General features: G+C 41.2%; 2 protein-coding genes across 2 annotated transcripts; one reads left to right on the top strand and one right to left on the bottom strand.

Moving 5' to 3' along the window:
- Positions 1-1164: 1164 nt before the first annotated feature.
- On the bottom strand, positions 1165-16229 carry LOC129114879 (alpha/beta hydrolase domain-containing protein 17B-like). The gene is given in 5 exon segments (XM_054626766.1): positions 1165-3599; positions 3602-3735; positions 4139-4318; positions 13443-13919; positions 16155-16229. Coding segments are annotated over 4 exon segments (864 nt in total). The 5' UTR covers positions 13910-13919; positions 16155-16229; the 3' UTR covers positions 1165-3516.
- Positions 16230-17474: 1245 nt separating this feature from the next.
- LOC129114880 (uncharacterized protein C9orf85 homolog) lies at positions 17475-20485 on the top strand. The gene is made up of 4 exons (XM_054626767.1): positions 17475-17615; positions 18018-18124; positions 18718-18831; positions 19924-20485. The coding sequence occupies exons 1-4, from the start codon at positions 17514-17516 to the stop codon at positions 20168-20170; spliced, it is 570 nt and encodes a 189-aa protein (XP_054482742.1). The 5' UTR covers positions 17475-17513; the 3' UTR covers positions 20171-20485.
- Positions 20486-21012: the final 527 nt, after the last annotated feature.

The raw sequence follows: 21012 nt of genomic DNA, 5'->3' as shown, positions 1-21012 counted from the left end.
GTCATTTCACATAAGTAACATATGTTGATGTGTGTTGGAAGAGCAGCATGATTGAAACGATGACTAAATGTGAGACTTTGGTGCATTACATTACATTACATTACAGTCATTTAGCAGACGCTTTTATCCAAAGCGACTTACAGGAAGTGTGTTCAACATAGGTATTCAAGAGAACTACTAGTCACCAGAAGTCATCAGTGCATCTCCTTTCTTTGGTGCAGGGATCTCTTTGTACTTTGAGAACACATCACCAGCAGTACTATACAGTCTTCTGCTGTAAATACCCTGTGACAATATTATAGTAAAGAACATACAAGTTATGGTACAACATCTTTATTCAAAGATTGCCAGTGATGAACCTCTGCTACAGTGAATTATTGATCCCCTGATCACACGACCCCTCAACAGGAAAACAACTGTGAAATGAACACTAAGAAAGTATATTCCTACACAAGCAGGCTTGTACTTTTTTAGCTGAAGCACAACTATCTGTTTTTAGTGTTTTCATACGATGAATCAAACATTGACGTCTTTTAAAGTGGCCTGTGCGTTTCTATTATATTATCTGACATTTGGTCATATCACCATCTTCAGACTTAATGAAAGAAAGTGGGGGTTTCCGAGGAGTCATTGAATGTGTCACAAGGAGCCCTTGAGCAGCATGAAGTGAGGGGAGGGGCTTAAATCCGAGGCCACACTGCCGCCTGCTGGTGACAAAGACACACTGCTCTATAACGAAACCTTTTATCTCGATGCTCCAAATGATGAATTCTAAATGAGTTGACACTGATACTAACACAGATACAGGAAGAGTTTGCTGTGTCATAGAAATAAAGCATTATTCACAAAACTTTTACATGTCTAATTTTCATTGCAGTCACACCACAGGACTTACGCCACATCCTTTTCCCATAACCTCCCTATTCTCCTAATGGTTTCCTCTTGACCTAAAGCAGCATCAAGTGCTCCTCCCTTCCTACCAGCAGAGTCTGCTATGAAAGTAGAAGAGATGTTGTGGTGCAGCCATATTACATCTCTGCATCTCTTCATCACGTGTCCTGAGATTATTATACTGTAATGTACGTTCCTTATCACATGCAAGAGAAGAGGATGACTTGTTGTCCTGGAATGAGACCCATCTTTACAAAAAACGACCTGAAATTAAGAAAAGTGAAACATTCCCCCAAAAATCAACAGTTCAGTCACAGATTGTGTTGCTTCTTAAATACCATTTTATTTTCTCTATTCATGTTAGAATTACTTTATTAATATTGTTATTACATACAAGTTTCTTTCGTATTGAAATATGATATACAAAATTAATCTAATCAAATCAGAGATGACATTAGTCAAAATGACCAGTACAAAGATCATCTGAGAGCCAAAATGATGGCCCACCTTGGTCTAACAGTTGTCATATCAAGAGTTAGAGAAGTAAGAATAAGGACAGTTGAGTGATGACAAAAGCTTGCGAAAGAAACAAGAAAAAAAAAAGACATATTACAAATATTATTTACAAAGTGAAAATGATAGAAAGCATAACCTTGTTTATATGACAAAATGAGTTGTGAAAAGAAGTAGATTTCATAACAACAAACAATCACCTGACAAAGCACAGTTACCAATCCTGATCTGGATTTTGGTCAATCTGACAAACATCAAACTTCCTCTCAACCTCTAAGTGATCAGACCTGAAGGTTTACAGTAGCACCTGTTGACTTATTGGTTAAATGTCTCTTGCCAGTATTTGACCCCTTTTGTGAACACAGGTATCAAAAAGATACCCATAAGAAAATGACTCATTTTGATTTATTATGCAATTCTGAGTTCGTTATAAAAAATCAAAAACAACAGAAACTATCCATTCATGGCATGCGGCAGCACTTTGACATCTGCTTTTCAGGGCCTTAATGGAGCTAATCAGCCGTTTCACTCGACATTAAAAGGGCAAATCAACAGACAGCAATGGATCCAGAAAAACCATGCAGACATAAAGATAAAGTTAAGACAAAAACAAACCATTCTGTCCACGATGCAGGGCTTAAATGCTGAGCCACTTACGCTGATATAAGCCATTGTCTATTCATTTTTAAGCTCAAATGATGTCAATGCTTCTCAATAACTTGGAAAACAACAGTTTCATTTTTTAAACAACTTTCTGAACTGAAAAGGAGTCAACACCAGCTGTGTAAATAACGTTCACCATTCAGTCCTGGTTGGCATTAGTGGTTTAAGTCTTGATCAGAGCACAGGCCGTAAGCTGCTGTCTCAGTAGTCGACATAGTTATCATAGAAAGAAAAAAACAAAACATCTAGAAAGATCTGGTTCAGTTACATTGAAGTGAGATCTGTTATAATAACTAGGTACATTATTTAACTTATAGAAAAAAACCTCAACACAGGGTTTCATAAAAGTTACTTTATCAAGGCCAATACTTTGTCTTTTCCAGGGGGGGGAATAAACTGCTCAGCATTGCATTGCTCTGACAACATCCAGCTCATGTCTGTATGTACTTATCTTTCAGAGACAATACTTCTGAGTAAACCTTGAAGTAAAACAGAGGTAACATTTTCAAAAGAAAGAGTGAGGAAGCTACCCACACTTTATTGGTGAACCAAAAACAGCCCCAGCCTTCTAACTGGCTACATGAGCTAGGATGAGATTGTACCATTTAAAGACTAAACGGAGAAGTAGAGACTGAATACAGCTTACAGAGCTTTGGAGGCGTTTCTAAATGTGTTTTGTACAAAGTTCTGTGTGTGTCCGACTCTCTGCTATATACTGTACTAAGTATTTGGCAACACTGGCCCAGCTAGATTACGTCAGTTTGTCTTGTACAGTTCTTCAGTGACAGCTGATACGTGCAAAATACCATGTATAATATAAAAAATATAATAAACAGTAATCCAAAAAAAAAAAGAAGAAATGAATGGTGACTGCAGAGTGCAGGACCGAACCTGACCTCAAAGTCAGATGGAGTTCAGTTGGATTAGAGAGTCTGGTCCACTTCTGATCCAGTCCAGTTTGTAGCAGAGCTGTTCTTCCAGGACCTTGAAAGCCTGAAGAACGTCTCCGTTAAGAACAGTGGACCACGTCCTTCTCCAAAGGCAGCAAAAATGTGACACACACACACTCTCTCTCTCTCTCTCTCTCTCTCTCTCTTATATGCTGCACCTATACACACATGGTATGTTGTCTGTGCACATGTCTACTTCTTTCATACAGCACTTTCACAATGTGCAATTTTCAACATAATAAAAAATAAAATCCTAACGCAAAAACAAAATGATGGTTACTTGTAAGTTCACAGCTGCAGCATGTGGAGTTGACGGTACTGACTGGAGCTGAGAGGAGACTGCCAACACTTCAGGACTACACAGACAAACACCACTTTTACCTGCATCACTTCACAAAAAAAAAAAAGGATAAGTTGTACCCCTTCTCCATCATCCAACCCCTCTTGAGAGCCGTTGCTGTCTTCTCTTCTTCCCTCTCCACCCTTTTTTCCAGCTCCTCTACAAGTTGACCAGCTCATGTGCAACGAACTGTTTGAGTCTCTCCAGGTACTGTCCGTAGAGCTCTACGTCGTTGTGTCCCGCCCCTCCACCCAGAGCGGCTCCACGGGGCGCTGACAGCGTTCGTACAGCGCCAGGCCGTGGGAGAAGTCAATGACCTCGTCCTCCGTACCGTGGATCACCAGCACCGGTGACGTCACCTTGGAAATCTTGTCGATGCTTTGGAGCAAGAAAACGAGAAGAGTGAGTTAGGATGAGACGTCAGGATTAAAAAATACGAGCATTAAGCAGACAGGGAAAGTGAGACCTGGGTTTAGTTACTGTAATTGTAAATACAATTTAAAAAAAAAAAAAAAACCCAAAGTGGGAAAAGAAGCAGATGTAGTTCGCCAACTGGCCACCAGAGGGAACTATTGAAAATATTGTAAGCACTGTGGTTCATTAAGAAGAAAAACACACCCTGTATTGATTTAACACATCTAAATGCATAAGTCAATGTTTGCAAGAGTGGTTTTGAATACGTGTTTGTTTTTGTTATTTTAATAGCGGCAGAGGGAGGATGCCTGTGATACATATAGCCCGGCTTTTCACAGGAGCCATCTGTCCCGCACAGTGCACTCACTTTGGAAAGGCGTCAAAGCAGTAGGTCTTCTTGGTGTCGGGGAAGGCCACTCTCATGCCAGAGGTGAGCGGGGAGTGGAGGATGACTGCAGCGCTCTCATAGCGAGAAGCCAGGTCCACAGACGGCACGGTGCCGATGCTCTGGCCGTACACGATCACGTTCTCTGGACGGATGCCATACCTGCAGAAAAGGACACGTAATATCTTAACATCACAATACTCGCTGATCAGGAACAGGATATTTACTCTTCTAGCAGCCAGACATATGTGGGTAAATCTTGTGTGCTTTTCCACACCCTGGCAGACGTCCAGTTAGGCCTTTAGTAAATGATCAAAAGCAGCTTGTCTGGCATAATACAAAATGCCAATGTTGTATTGTGGAATCCACCAGTTGGTTAAAGTTGATTTTCTTTAAGTGCTTCTCACAGTAAAATGAAAATAAAAGTAAATACACTCACACTGCCATTAACTCTAACATCGTTCACTCATTTCCCCCACATGCTGTTCCATGCAAACACACACCTGTGTGCTTACTGGGCCTAACTCTTACTCATGCTCTATTATAGGCTGAAACGTCACGCCACAGTGACTCAGTGATTATACGGCATCGTAAAATGTGGGCACAACGATGGCAAACAGCCACGGTTCAGTGGCTGTCAGCTGCTTTTCAAAGCAGCTGAAGTCTTGTGATTCAGAGGGAAGGAGAGGGAATAAGAGCAAAACAAGCAGGAAGGCAGCAAAAAAAGATACTGATACTGTATTGAGGGTAAAGGAGGAGAAAAAACCGAGGGAAGACATTCCACAGCTGATTATAGAGAACGTGACCCACTCTAGCAAGCAACCAGTCAGCTGACAACCTGGTCTAAGAACACTGCATCCCTGTCTGAACTACTGGATAGTGCATAGTACACAGCCACAACCAGCCCCACAAAATCACTGCTCTACTCTATTATTACAATTAGGTGCACTAACATTACAGGCTTAACGGTACAGCCTGAGCCTCTGCAGTCCTACAATACACAGTGATGAACAAACACGAACACCAAAGTCTGACACGGCTCTACACTGCTGTGATGGATTATTATAATTAGGAGAGCACGACGAGGGTCTAACACAACCATCGCAAAGGAACAATCTGCAGCAGTGCAGCGAAGGGGCACTAGACTAAAGTGCAGGCACACGAGACAGACCATAGACACACAGTCATTAGCAGGGGTGTATGAGCAGTTTACCATTGTGTCAGCTGGCCTTCACCAATTATAAATAGGGGTGAAAATACTGGCACGGCATGGGAAAGACTGTCGAGTGCTGTGGCGTAAACAGCCCCATTAACTCTCAAGGTTGACTGACGATGATAAAACACAATTCGCGGCCTGAAAGCTTATCTTAATTATTCAACATAATGTGGCTTGTTCAGGGAGGTGAGGGATAGTTCAAGAATGTTTCCAACTGTAGAAAATGACAGTGCACTTTCTGATGCCGTGTCTAATTTGGGGCTTACAGCTCCTATAAAATCTGCCAAAAAGAACTTTGTTTTTACCTTTTGCAAGTAAATGCCAGAATACCTTTATAATCGACCACATTAACTGCAATGTTAATGGTTTGTGATCAAAACAAAAAAGCTTAATCATTCTTAATGATAATCCAATGGTCCAGTCCAATTTGTGGAAAGCCATTACTCAGCACCTAAGAAGCCTGAGGGTTTTACATTTTTGATCATAACCATCTTAATTCAAAAACGTGTCGTCAGTGAAAGCAACATTCAGAAAATGTTTGCAGGACGCCCGACAATGACCTTCATTCTCGATGACGAGCTTTCAAGTTAGATTCCCACTTTTACCTGGTTTAGTGTTAATTGGAGAAAAATAACAATGGTGGAAAAGGAAAAAGTTATAATGGACCCTTTTTGGCAAGTTTTATGTTGCTAGGCAGCTGTAGTAACACACAGTATGTAAGGTAGGTAATAACAGAGCTTGAGGGCAAAACTCTTTCGGTAACATCAAACCCAATCTTCCACCGCAAGAGCAGTGACCTCATTGTATCGTTAAAAAAAGGAAACTAGAAAAGTTACAGAAGATGCCGTGTAATCTGATTGGTACAAAGGGGTTGCTTTAGTTGCTTTCTTCACTTTGTCAGAACTGTTCAAAGGCAGAAATCGATCATAAGAAGTTCTGCATGAGGCCGTTTTAATCAAACCTAATAATTCCGCTGCAATTCTGAAGAGTGCACAGCGATACCTATGTGTGGCATGTTCACTAAGAGTTAACGATTCAGCGTTTTGTGTCACAGTCTTGTTATTTGTTTACCGTTACTAACGTCTTTTCAGCCTTAGACCTTTATCACATAGTACCTGTGCTTATCTCCATTTGTTCTTTGCCATATCAGGCCACTGAAGCCTGGCCAATCCTTACACAGATAAACAGTTACCACACAGATGTCCCTACAACATAAAGATTATACAATTTCAATACAGAGAGGGTGAGGTGAAACCATTTGACAGCTTAGTCATCAGGTGAAGGGACATAGTACACTGAAGCAAGGCTTCCCCCAAACCTAACTTGACCTCTTTACACTTAAAAGGTTGTGGAGGTAGGGGTGTTCTGCTCGAGGACAATGAATAATGCAACGCTTAAACCTGTGACCTTCTGCTTACAACAAGGTCACTCTGAATCTCTAACCCATCCTGTTATCTTGGCACTTTTCCACAGACAGCTGTGGCTTCTGCTCACACATTGGGTAAAGAGGACCACGGCAGTTGCACTCGTGTTAAAACGCCACTATGACTGGCTTTGACCAACCCAGTTCCACACAAGATGTAAACCCTCGGACCGGCCAACACAAGCCTGCAATTTACTCGATTGCATTTCAGCTTGAATAGACTTCAACAGGCCATTGCAGGGTTACGCCCCTCCCCAAACCTTCATCAATTTAGTCTCCTGACAGAAATCCAATCTATAATGCATCACATCCTCCTGCAATCCCTTATTATGTCTCCCAATCCCTCCTGGCTGCCCACCTCTTTCTCCCTGAAGACCAAAAGTATTCTCATCCCATAGCAGTCACTATGACGAATAGCTATTTCAGTATATCCTGAACATATGTGCCACCATTTTTAACAGATTAGTGGACCATCTGCACTACAGCAGAGGGATCCTTCATTGAAGCGTTGAAATAACGGTAGTTATGGAATGAGATTGTCACAGTCTCAGAACATATTACAATTTATTATTATTAGTTACAAATTACCTTTAAAGGAATGAGAATTCTAATAACATAATTAGAAACCTGATAAAATAGCATGGAACTATAATATGTTTTATAAGCAGTTAGTTTACAATAAATAAACTATTAACATATACTGTAGATGAGCATCAGCTCAGCCCGACTGCTCCTGTCTTTAGCTTTTACTCACACACATACACACACACTCACAAAGTCAGTATGTTTTATACTGGAGATAAGCAAATGTACACAGCATGATAACTTGAACTCCTTCCTTTCCTCACCCACCTCATCAACACATCTCTCGTCTCGGGATGCTTTCCCTCAGCTTTCAAGACTGCCAGAGTCACCCCCCTTCTGAAAAAACCATCACTTGACCCCTCTGATGTCAAGAACTTCAGACCGGTTTCTCTTCTACCCTTTCTATCCAAAACACTTGAACGAGCTGTCTCTAAACAACTGTCTTCCTACCTCCACCAGAACAACCTCTTGGACCCCCACCAGTCCGGGTTCAAGGTGGGTCACTCGTCAGAGACGGCCCTCCTTGCGGTGACAGAGTCGCTTCATGCTGCGAGAGCGAACTCTCTCTCCTCTGTCCTGATTCTCCTGGACCTGTCAGCGGCGTTTGACACGGTGAACCACCAGATCCTCCTCTCCACCCTCGAGGGGATGGGCGTCTCAGGCTCTGCACTCTCCCTGTTTGCATCCTACCTGACAGGCCGATCCTACCAGGTGACATGGAGGGGGCCGTGTCGGAACCACGCATGCTGACTACGGGGTCCCACAAGGCTCAGTTCTGGGCCCCCTTCTCTTCTCGCTCTACACAACATCTCTGGGTTCTGTTATTCGCTCGCATGACTTCTCTTACCATTGTTATGCCGATGACACCCAGCTGGTCTTGTCATTTCCTCCCGGTGACACCCAAGTGGAGGCACGCATTGCTGCGTGCTTGGCTGACATCTCGAAGTGGATGGCGACACACCACCTGAAGCTCAACCTGGACAAAACCGAGCTACTGTTCCTCCCGGGGAAGGGCTGCCCGCACCGAGAGACCTGTCCATCACCATTGATGATGCCGTGGTGATGCCAACTCGGACTGTGAGGAATCTGGGTGTGACCCTGGACGACCAACTGTCGTTCTCAGCAAACATTGCATCGGTCACACGCTCCTGCAGATTCCTCCTCTACAACATCAGGAGGATTCGCCCCTTCCTCACTGATGAGACGGCGCAGGTGCTCATCCAGGCTCTGGTCATCTCCCGCCTGGACTACTGCAACTCACTACTTGCTGGAGCCCCGGCGTCGGCCATCAGACCTCTGGAGCTTGTCCAGAAAGCTGCAGCACGTCTGGTGTTCAATCGCCCCAAGTTCTCTCACACAACTTCCCTTCTCCGTTCTCTACACTGGCTCCCTGTAAGAGCTCGCATCCAGTTACAGACTCTGGTGCTAGCCTACAGGGCAGTGAAAGGAACAGCTCCTTCCTATCTCCAGGCCTTGGTCAAGCCCTACACCCCCGCCCGACCACTTCGCTCTGCTGCCTCGGGCGACTGGTTGCCCCGTCGCTCAGAGGTCCCTGCGGCCGATCCACCCGGTCACAGCTTTTTTCTGTCCTGGCCCCTCAGTGGTGGAATGAACTCCCCACTGACGTCAGGACAGCAGAGTCGCTGCCCATCTTTAGGCGCAGACTGAAAACTCACCTCTTCAAGAAGTACTACCCTGAGCCTTCCTCGTAGCACTTATTGCATTCGTATTAGTTGTTGCACTTACTGTATTCGTATCAGTTCGCTGCACTTATTGAATTCGTATTTGTTTACTGCACTTATCCTATTCGTAGTAGTTTGTAGCACTTATTATATTCGTATTAGTCTGTTGCAATTATTGTTTTCGTAGTAATTTGCCTCTGCACTATACTTTTGCTCTGGTTTATGCTTTTAGATGCTTGTTTAAGAAAGGAGATGCACTTATGACTTCTAGTGACTAGTAGTTCTCTTGAATACCTATGTTGAATACACTTCCTGTAAGTCGCTTTGGATAAAAGCGTCTGCTAAATGACTGTAATGTAATGTAATGTAACTTATCATTCAAAAACCATGATAAACCGTCATACAGCGATACCGGAATTACAACCCTAGTTGCAATTATGCGTTATTACGCTTTGCATGTATTTTCTCATGTCCTTCTAATGTATACTCGCTTAATTAGATTCGTCTTGAAAATAAATAGGTTTTTTTGCCAAGTTTTTTTTTTTTTTTTTTTAAATCTGTACCATACTAAGATGTCAGGACAATAAATACATAATCAGCAAGTACCACCACTAAGCTCCGTTCCTGTTGATTTGCGCTAAGGACAGTCAGGTGAGCGAATGCACTCCACCCAACTGGATTAACAGACACAGTATGGTTTGTTCGTCTGTGGCCCCGTGAACCTAACCGCCTCTGATATTTCAAGTAAACAATGCGTACCAAAGACATGATGGGTAGCCTTTCTGTGTCCATATTTGCGAGAATTTCTCCCGACTATTGATCGTCTAAGAAGATGGATGGAGCTTTGATTTGGATCAGTGTGATGATCGAGTAGAAAGTGAGTTTTTGCGGTTTGTTTTTAGTGGACATAGTGTGGGAAGAACTCGGTCTGAAAGCTCATTGGACCTGGGTTGCTAGGCTACCACTCAATATTAGACTAGTAGGATTGACTGCTGGCCCGCCTTCAATCTCAAGAGGGAAAAGAAAATGATACAGTGCCGTTCTGAGAGAGAGCGAGAGAGAGAGAGAGAGAGAGAGATTTCTTCTAGTTTCTTTCAACTGCAGCAAATAGTACACCTGAATCATTATTCTATTAGCATGTGAAATCGCTTGTACAATAATGGAGGCAGTGTGAGTGTGTTAACATTGCTGAATCATTCGATCCACTCCCTGCTCAGGTGAAGGGAGTGCCTCTTCTGACGTGGCTGAACAAAAGAGCACAGGAGGAGGGTTTGTTTTCATGCGAGGAGAAAACGATTGGATGACACGGAAAGCCAAAACAGAAGCACAACAAGTCTGAACCTCGTGGGTTCAAAAAATGCCAAATAATCAGAGAAAGTGAAAGAGACATGAGCGCCGCTCTCTATCTTCAGGCTGCGTGTCTGATCTAACGTGAGAGAAGTGCACGAGTGATGTAGGAAGCAGACTAATGTGAGGCCATGCAGAGAGGCCTTTTGATGGGATAAACACCATCTAGTAGATGTGTGCTTTGCAGGGTCAAAAGGATGGGTTGTACTATCACAGAAAGACTATTATAAGTCTGGCACAGCCCTCAAACCATCAGACACAGACAGCAGAGCATAATACATGATACTAGGGGTCTTATTAACACCAAGCTTTGAAGATTCTAATCTAATAATATATACACTGCCTAAATTATTGATTACATTTTACACAATACTTCAATTATGTTTTGTTTTTGGGAAGATCCCTCTTGTAATTTGTACCCCATCATGTCAAAGGGCCCAGTGTACCATTAAAGTAGCCATATCACATCACATACAGTTGCTGTCCTTTTTTAACCCTTTGACAGTCAGTCATTCGAATTCCTTCCAAGTGTCTATTTTGTTGTATTCATAAATATATAGATTTCTTTAAAAAAAAAACAACGTCTAGCCTTGTACTTATCTTTTGTATTTGTATAAGATGAAGATGCCGCTTTCCATGCAAACAAATTTCAGGCAGACATGTTTGTTTTACGCTCTTACTGTGAAACGAGTAGAAGGGACATCCCTTAAGGAAATATCTTGACAAGCTGCCACTCAGATTTGCACTTTGGCTTTTGAGACTTCTATACAGGTTGCACGCAAGTTGAGGCTTCTTGAATATCAAGTTATTTCCTTGTTCCAGAAAGCATCTAAGCTGATCTCGAAAGTGTTTTCTTCCCTGATTCACCTACAAAGACAAAGCGATACATTGTTTGAGATTGATGTTGGTCAATACCTGCTCTACCCTTTTTAAAAACAGCTGATTAACATCACATACAGAAACAGCCATTACAACCAGTATCACTAGAAGGGAAATAGCTAGCTCAACTTACAAGGTTTATTTGGGCCGGACCAATTAGGTTGTGCAAATGGATTTAGATACGATCGCTTGGTGTAAAAACAAAATAATAAATAAGACGGAAAACAAACAACATTTAAAAGCAGAACCAAACAGCGGCCTTAAGTGCTTCTTTCTCTTTCAGGTAGTGTGGTGCTGTGACTAGAAAGAAAAAGAAAGAATGGGTTTCTTCATCACTTTTCGTGTCTATCACATTGGACATTGTAACTAAAGCTTTGGTTTAACAGTTAAAGAGAACTTCATTGAAAGGAAGTGTGCTTAATTTAAAACACAAGTAACAGAAATATATACTTTAAAGTAAAATAATGCATTTGTTCCCACACACACACACACATATGTCGACACAGAGTATCTGGCTGGCCACCAGAAAAGTGGGTTCTTCTTCACAGCAGTGGCCGGTTTCCTGTATGCACAACCTTAATGGTCAAGAGTTTCCTGTTTAACTTGTCAGGTTCCTTATGTGAATGTCCTTATTTACAGAAGGCCACTTTGTAAACTCTACAAAATGGGAGATTGGGTCAAATGTAAAAGAGATTCACAGCAAAGGTTGGTAACTAAGAAACAGTAACATGTTGTTGCCAGTGGCCCTACCAGTTATACATCAGCACTTTAAAATATCTCCAGTGCCAAGATCTTCATAAACCACAGAGAGAACACACACCCACGTAAGCATTGACACAGGAGTGGCACTCCACACTAGAAGCCTAGTTTTTCTCTTCCTGCCTTTAGTTTTTCTGATCCAAAGTTCCCCATCTCCTCTGTTAGTCATTTGTTTGTCTTCCAGCAGGAAGTATACAGAAACATCATTGGCTACGGAATGAACTTTTTCCTGCCCCATCCACGTAAACAAAAAAGGCACAAATATGAGGGATACATTATTTTCACACACACCCCAGACACACAAACACAAAACTAAGTTATTTTCAATATCAATTAATCTGTCAACTGTTTAGTTCCTCGATAAAATCCATTAATTGAATATAAAAGAAAATCCCAAAAGCCAAGGTGTCATCTTCAAATAGCTTACTTTGTCCCATCAACAGTCAAAACCAAAAGAGATTTAGTTTGAGATTCCACTATCATTACAAATGCAGATACCATCTAGTAGCAGCATGGAAAGTTTTATCAGCTGAAATAAATCAGTCAAATATTGACCAATAAATACCAGTCTATTCATAGCCTGCAGAGCAAAAAGATGCAGCAGAGCACCCACTCACACCTACATATGGCTGGCCAGCATAATCACAGAAAACACGCTCCTTATTACCGCCAAGAAAAACATCACGTCGTCCCTCCTAAACCATTCCTGTCATCTCCACCCATGATTTTATCCTGTTGCCAACTCGTCATGTCCTCAACTCTTTCTATTCCTGCTCTTCTGCTCAAGACTTCACTTAACCTCGCCTTTTACATCAGTAGTCCCCATTTCCTTACTCCTCACGCTCATCCATAGCTGTTCACATTCACAGCATAAGAAAACCAGGAAAGACTGGCATTGTAGTTTTTCTGGCATTGTAGTTTTTCTCTCTCTACTAATAAAAAGCTGTCAAACGAGAATGACATGACCAAAGTTTCTATTAATAGGACGCTTTCCTACTATTGTCATGCACTGAATGGCAATGTTTTTTCAATTTCTTTGTTTCACTACAGTGTGTTGTGTCACTTCCCTTTCCCCTTGAGTTTGGGGTTGTGACACCATTATCTGCATGCATGTTAAAATAATGCAATGCATTTCAGGTGTTGAACCATTTGCGGGCCCCTAAAGTTCACGGGGCTTAACTCACCGGCCACTAAGTGTTTGAGCTGCATGGGCAATTAAGTTCTATTTTGCAGCCTTGTGATAAAATCAAGTTCGGGGTCTGCATGCTTTTCAATTACCCTATCATCAATGCAGTCATAAGTACTAGTGCAACACTGCGTCCTTTTTCTACAGGATGTCCCAACATCCGTGTACAGGTGAGCCCATTTCCACTTCCTTCCATCATCTCTCCTTACCGTGACCGGAGTGCCTGCCAGGCGGCATCTACATCAGCGTACAGGTTCTTCTCTGAGGGTTTCCCAGAACTCGCCCCGTAACCTGAGTAGTCGTAGGAGAAGACGTTGCAGTTGATCCGTGAACCCAGGCCAATGTAGAAGCTGCTCATCTGGCCCAAGTCCACTGCGTTTCCGTGGGAGAATAATAGAGTATACTGAGCGCTGGGTGAGCAGCGGACAAACATACAGGCAATGCGGTTCCCTCTTGTTGTGCGAGTCATGAAACACTCGATGGCGTCCTTCTCGCGGGACGAGTACTGCCAGTCGGCGCGCTCGGAGAGGTGCAGGGTCCAACGGCTGCCACTGTCATCGGACATGAGGCTGTAGGTGGGCTCTGGAGGCAGGAAGGCCAGTTTGGAGGCAATCTTGCTGGGGCACGGCGGACAGCAGAACAGGCAACATAGCTCGCTGAGGGATAAGTGGTTCATGCTCAAAACGCTGCGAAAGGGAGAAAAAGAATGGTTCAATTTGAAACAGATACATTTTATCAGTAGATCAAATGTAAAGAATTGCTTTTGAGGAACTAAGAATAAGAGAGAAAATGGATATGATCACACAAAACAACAGCAGCTGGGTTCTTTCAAACAACTGAAACACTAATTTGAGTCTGCATCCCCTGCAGATTGATCACAAGGACATCACCACAAGAGCCATTTTTCCACAGAACTCCTGAATGATGTTCTCTCCAAAGAATATAAATACTTGTCTTTGTTAAGTTGAAAAGCAGGGGGGTTTCCGGGACTGGGGGCTAAAGCCAGGCGGGTTTCAATTCACTTCTCCAGAATGCATAGCTGTCTCCAGCCAGCATTATAAGAAAAGATATCTGACCCTGATTGAGTGTTTGTTCTCCGTCAGCTTCGGGGCTCCACAACCACTCAGACAGTATTGACTCAAAAAGCTTTCTTGTTTTTATACCCTGCACCTGGACCCCCACCCAAGGCTACCTTTTAGATATCCCAGGTGCTCTTGAATTGTAGTGGCCAGGCAGCACTACACACTTCAGCACAGCTCATTTTGGTGACATTGAAGCTGGCCACCCTGACAAAATGTCCTCCAGCAAATGCCTCGTACAAGTAAGTCATTTGACTCCATATAACCACTCATGCCCTTCTAAATAGGCCAAAATACATCACTGTCAAGTTATGACAATGTGTTGTGGATTGTATTTCCAATGAACGTGTTTGAAGTAAGACATGACACCCTGCTATTACATCTTTGCAATACCATCCTCAACTCTATGAAAATGTGCAGTCATTGAAATAGTCTGCAGAAGCTTTTCTTTTTTTGCCAGGATACACCAGCATGTTGCTTATTTCTTTTTTTTGTGGCACCTTTGTGTGTCTGCTGAAGAACAGCATGCCCACAGCATTATGTTTAATGCAATGACTTACTCCTGTAAAGATATGAATGGTAAAGCACATCCCTCATGCCTCACCAGTACTCTTCTTCCAAACAAATGCCTTAATTGCTTTTGACAGATTTCAAACAATGTTTTTTTTGCATTTTTCGGTTTGTCCATACTTTACTCTGGAAGAATTTTTTTCGGAGCCTTGAAAATTGGATCATTCTCCTGAATATTATTTTTTGCAACGACCTTGTGCTGGATTACTTTGTAATGGTCTTCATTTTATAGTTTTGACACAGGTTACACAACCAGCTCTGCTCCCAGTAGACCACACAACACTAATACACTGTGCAATACAATAGTTTTTATAGTTTCTGTCTGTATATAAAATATTTCAGTTACTGTGGATTCTTTACTGTTTTTTTATTGCTCATTTGCTTATTTATAATACTTATTTTGATCTTTTGTTTTTATTTTTTACTATGTCTCTTGTTTGCACTATCCTCTACTACAGTGGTTCTCAACCTTTTTTCAGTGATGTACCTCCTAACCAGCGCAAAGCATTTGTTGGTTGAAATAAAGATGTAATACTAAGCGCTCTGCCATCAGTGTCTGATTTATTAAACTGTCAACACTGACGATTGCATTGTTGCATTAAATTCAGTTTATGAACTTACACTTATATTTTATTGAATATTTATTAAATAACAATTTTTAAAGGATTTCTGAATGGATGCTAATTTTAAATATATTTTTAAAACATCTCACGTACCCCCATTTGAGAACCACTGCTCTTTGCTGCTGTAATCCTGTACATTTCCCCGCTGTGGGACTAATTTTATCTTATCAAACCTAACTACTGGACCTTCCAAACACACGTGTTATAAACCTACAAAAACAACACATCTCTTGGCTCATCTTCATCACATACAGGTGTTTCCAATCACACTTCATTACCTGTGTGCCCTTCTATAAACTAGTGCCTGTACCAGAGAGGAGATTTCCGGGTGAATACTTGTTTTGCAGCCACTTCTCCTTCTGCAGGATGCTGTGACATTACATACACAGTGAAGTCAATCTGCTCTGCTACAATACTGTATCTACTGTATATACTGTATATACTGTATCTACTGTATATACTGTATATCAGCCCATAAACAGTCACAATGTCCACAGAGACAGCATGCAGCCCCGCAGAGATGCACTGTAAAAGAGCTTACAAAGATACAAGCTGGATTGTGACGGTTTCATTCATTTGGACACTATTGTTGCCCAATGTGACGGCTCGTGTGGCAACACTGAGCATGGATCCTGATCACAACCATTACCTGGACGGATGGTTCGTCTTTCTGTGTCCAGGTCACTGAATGATCTTCTCCTCGGCCAGATGATCCTCTGCTCCGTAGTGTCAGTGACTGTGACTAGTGACTAGCAGTCTGTCCTCTGTCTAGTAGTGACTAGTCCCTAGCTGACTAGAGTGACTAGTGAGTTACTAGCAGTGACTAGTAGTGACTAGCAGTGACTAGCAGTGACTAGCAGTGACTAGTAGTGACTAGCAGTGACTAGCAGTGACTAGTAGTGACTAGTAGTGACTAGCAGTGACTAGCAGTGACTAGTAGTGACTAGCAGTGACTAGCAGTGACTAGTAGTGACTAGCAGTGACTAGTAGTGACTAGTGACTAGTAGTGACTAGCAGTGACTAGTAGTGACTAGTAGTGACTAGTAGTGACTAGTAGTGACTGACTAGTAGTGACTAGCACTAGCAGTGACTACTAGCAGTGACTAGTAGTGACTAGCAGTGACTAGTAGTGACTAGTAGTGACTAGCAGTGACTAGTAGTGACTAGTGACTAGTAGTGACTAGCAGTGACTAGCAGTGACTAGTAGTGACTAGCAGTGACTAGTAGTGACTAGCAGTGACTAGCAGTGACTAGCAGTCAGTCCTCCGGTCCAGACAGAAACGTCCTTTCTTTCTTTTTGTCCTCCGCTCGGTTTTCTCGACATAAGGTCCTGAATGATAACGACGTGTATTCAGTTTAAACGTTAAAGTATAAGCTCAACAGCGACATGGGTAAACTCAATAAAGTGCTATAATGATTATCATTAATACTATTATTCCTAAGTCTTCTCGGTAGCGTCGCTTGCCTCCCAAACATCCCCGCTTTCGTTTCGTTGTGAGAATCACTCGCTTGTTATCCTAGCTTGTCATAAAGGAAGGGGATTGTGATTGACAGTTCCGTGGACCAATAAGCAACGAGACTGGTGAAAGCAGTCCACCAATGGTACGGCACGTGGCTATTTGTGGGCGGTCCCTACCGACGCCGCGGAGTGGTGGCGTCATGTTTGATTGACGTGTTCTAGAACCAACCGGACGTTACTATAGCGATGCACAGGCCAATCAGCAACCGATTGATCAGATGACGTCATTTGCCTATAACTATTTTTTATTTTTTATTTAATTTGCGTATTTGTACATTTCAACCAGTTCTGTATTCAAACAATCATATTTATGTTTTGATTTTTTTTTTTTTTTTTTTTTTTAACACTTTTTGAGAATAAAGTGGCGGCATTGAGTTTTGACCCCAGTGACGTATCGTGACGCGCCAGTACTGCTTCCGGGTTGGTGCTCTCTCCGGAATGGTTCCGGGTTTACACCAGCATAGCATGTGTAACTGAAACAGGAGTAAAATGAGTTCTCAGAAAGGTAACGTGTCCCGGTCGCGGGGCCAGAAGCATCAAAACAACTATGCCTTCAAAAACGACAAGTATGGAGCCACCGTACAGGTGAAGGTGTGTGGACCTGATGTATATATATATATAGAGTCATATAATATATAATATATGTGTGTGGTTAGCTAGAGACTGAGCTCAAGTAAACACATGGATGACTGGTACACTGTTTGTTGTTGAGGTAACCGTGGGCTCTTGTGTAAAGGCTATATGAAACGATATTGTAGTAGCATTGTTTAGAAATTATTATTATATTCCTTTATTGATCCCCATGGGGGAAATTCAAGTTTTCAAATTCAAATTGTGTGTGAAAGTAAATTCAAAATGTTTGAGTTGATCAAGTAATGGACATCTACTGCTTTGTCAAAGCCTTGTTGTGACATTATTATTATTATTATTATTATTATTATTATTATTATTATAACATTTCCAACATGTCTGCTTATGTGATCACAATTGTAGAAGGCAAAATCAAAGATCCACGATGGGCTCTGTCAGCATTGTAAAGGTGTTCTTGAGTGGAAAGTGCAGTACAACAAATACAAGACTCTGACACAGCCTAAGAAATGGTGAGTAGCCTTTAACATCCATCTCATGAGAGAACAGTATCTGAACAGCTGCTCCTGACTGCACACATCTCAGCTGATCTCATCCAGAACACAAGCCAGTCATTGTTACTGAAGCCATGAGAGAGTTATTGACAACGCAAGAGAAACAAAATGGATTTTACTAAACAGTTAATCAGTGGATTCATTTATCAACTAAACACTTGATCATTACATTCTCACGACAGCTATGATTTGCTTCTCTTCCCCATTTCATATAATTATATAACTATGACAAAGTTGTTTTTTTCATTACACTAGAAATATAAATAAGATTGATTGGATTGATTTTACTGTCACATACATGCCTGTAGCAGACCAGGTGGCAAGATGAATGCAGGGCATTTTGTTTTGGTGTTGCTGGCTCTCAGGAAAACTCCATATTTCCTCCTGCTTATGTCCAGTTATTTTGTACTAGCATGAACAAACTCACACGATCTTTGCATGTTTCACACTGTTGTACATTTGCAGTAAAGTGTTTTCGATTTGTTATTCATGTTTTAATGCTTTAATGTGAAAATTGATGACATTTGTGCATGCATGTATTTTTCTCTCAGTGTCAAGTGTTCTCAAAGGACAGTGAAGGATGCGTATCACATCATTTGCAAGCCCTGTTCTCTTCAGCTAGAGATCTGCTGCAAGTGTGGGAAGAAAGAGGATATCGTTATTCCGTGAGTGCAAATTCATTCATACAGAGGATTGATGACTATGAAGTCTATTTGAGCTCTGACCTCGTGTAAATGAACAACCTTTCTGCTTTCTGTTATAGAAATCTATCACTTTTTTTATACTGTATATAAAAAAGATGAAGACTTAAAGTATTTGGTACACGTGGTCTTTTATCTGGAGGTTTTAAGAAGTAAATCTTAGTAATATTAATCATATCACTCAGTAAATTCTACTGCAAGTCTGCCATCTTGTGGATAATGGGACACATCACGACCGACTCTTAGAAAATACTTGACAACTCATTGACAGCATTATAGCTTCAGTCTTTACATCTCCATTTAATGCCCCTTTGACAATATGTTATTTAACATTCTTTAAGTTCTATATAAATACACTAAAAGTATTGAAAGTGCTAAATCCATGGCAAAATATAAAAAGCCAATGTTCAGAAATTGTGCCTTTTTAAACATTTCAGTTTATTGCCGGTTAGAAATCAGTTGACAGGAAGTAAACATGGACCCAAGCCCCTGCCTAGCAATAAAAATACGTTGTAATTTGCTAAAAAGACAGTAGGTGAATACAATTATATTCAGACAGACAGTATGAGAAAATAAAGAGCTTTTTGAACAGTAAAGCATGTAAACAGGTTCTGGTAAAAACCCAGAATACAAGTGTGAACATGGAAATAAGTGTAATATGTCTCCTTTAAGTTTCAATCCTGGTTGATTTAGAATTTCTATGTGCGTGAAAACTATGTCATTGTTTAGCAGTCTGGAGTCTTTTTCTTGGTGCATGAGCTTGGAGTTTACAGAATTGTGTGCCTAGATTCGGTTTCTGTGTGAATAGAAAGGAGGAACAACTGCAGCCTGTGGCGGCAGAGAATGTCGCCACAGACAACCATTTAATAGTACTTCAAATGTATAAATATTGCAAAACTTCATCAGAGGGCCATTGGGTCAATCACCATATTGTTACCTCATTCGGATATATATTGTGGCTTGACAGACATTTATTTGAATGAAAATCTTCAAGATTGACATTTTAACATGAAACCCATTGACACTGCCTCATTTTGTTTTTCTCTCACTGTGTAGAGTAAACTCACAAGAAGACAAGGATGAGGAAGAAGAGGATGATGAAAAGAAAAAGAAAGGATGTGGAAGAGGGAAGAAGGACTTGGATGATTTGGACAGTGATGATGATGACTTAAGTGACCTAAGAGATGATGATGATGATGATGATGATAAGGGGGAAGATTTCAATAGTGACTCAGAACCAAAGAAGAGACAGAACAAGTCTGATGTGCTCCCAGATGCATCCCGAGTCACCTTTAAAGAATAAAAACAGTGAGAGGGTTCTTGTTTGTTTTGTTTTTTTTACATTTATATAAAACAAGATTTCTAATCAAATTAACGGCATGATGTTTGAGACTTGACCATATTCAAATTAAGTACTGCGAATTAACAAAAATGGTTTTATGTTGCACCTGGAGTATGAGCTAATGTAACACTGGGGAAATTGAGTGGACAGAACAGCTGTATTATAAACTGTACATTCTTAAACCAATTCACAAACAATGCCAGCTGGATAAATACATTTTAATGTACTGTAATAAAAACCTGTACAGTGTGCACATTCATTTTAAATTCTTGTATCCAAGCTAGCAATTCTTCTGACAATAAATGGACTAATAGAGGACTTGAAGTATCAGCAGCACTAAAAGCAGAAGTAGAGTTTTTACCAGAGAATGAGGAACTGACTGTTAAATATTCACATTGTCATGCACAGTGAAATGTTATATTTACACTCAGTCACATGTTTGTTATTTCCACTTCACAACTAAGGTTTTTAAATTTCCCCACAGCTGTTGCACTTTACAATATTAGACTATTGTAACTTGCAACTTACATGTTACTACTGTACAGACTTTACTCTAGGGTGATACAAAGCTGTGTAGTCATACACAGGCAAAAAAGTTATCATACTTAAGTTATAATTTGTCTAATCATTTTCAGTTCCCCTTTACTCTTCACGTCACTGAATAACCTTTAATAACATGGTCCTCTAAAGTTTTTTCAATCAACGTGAGGGGTCATAAATTCAAAAGAATGTGGCGAAAGGTCAACCTTACTTCCTTATTGGTATTTGAGACATCATCAAACTTAGAAATTGGGGAAATAGAA

Source organism: Anoplopoma fimbria, unplaced genomic scaffold (assembly GCF_027596085.1).
Source record: "Anoplopoma fimbria isolate UVic2021 breed Golden Eagle Sablefish unplaced genomic scaffold, Afim_UVic_2022 Un_contig_10726_pilon_pilon, whole genome shotgun sequence".
In the NCBI taxonomy this organism is placed as follows: domain Eukaryota; kingdom Metazoa; phylum Chordata; class Actinopteri; order Perciformes; family Anoplopomatidae; genus Anoplopoma; species Anoplopoma fimbria.
The sequence above is the reverse complement of the archived record's forward strand: the minus strand, read 5'-3'. Positions and strand labels throughout refer to the sequence as shown.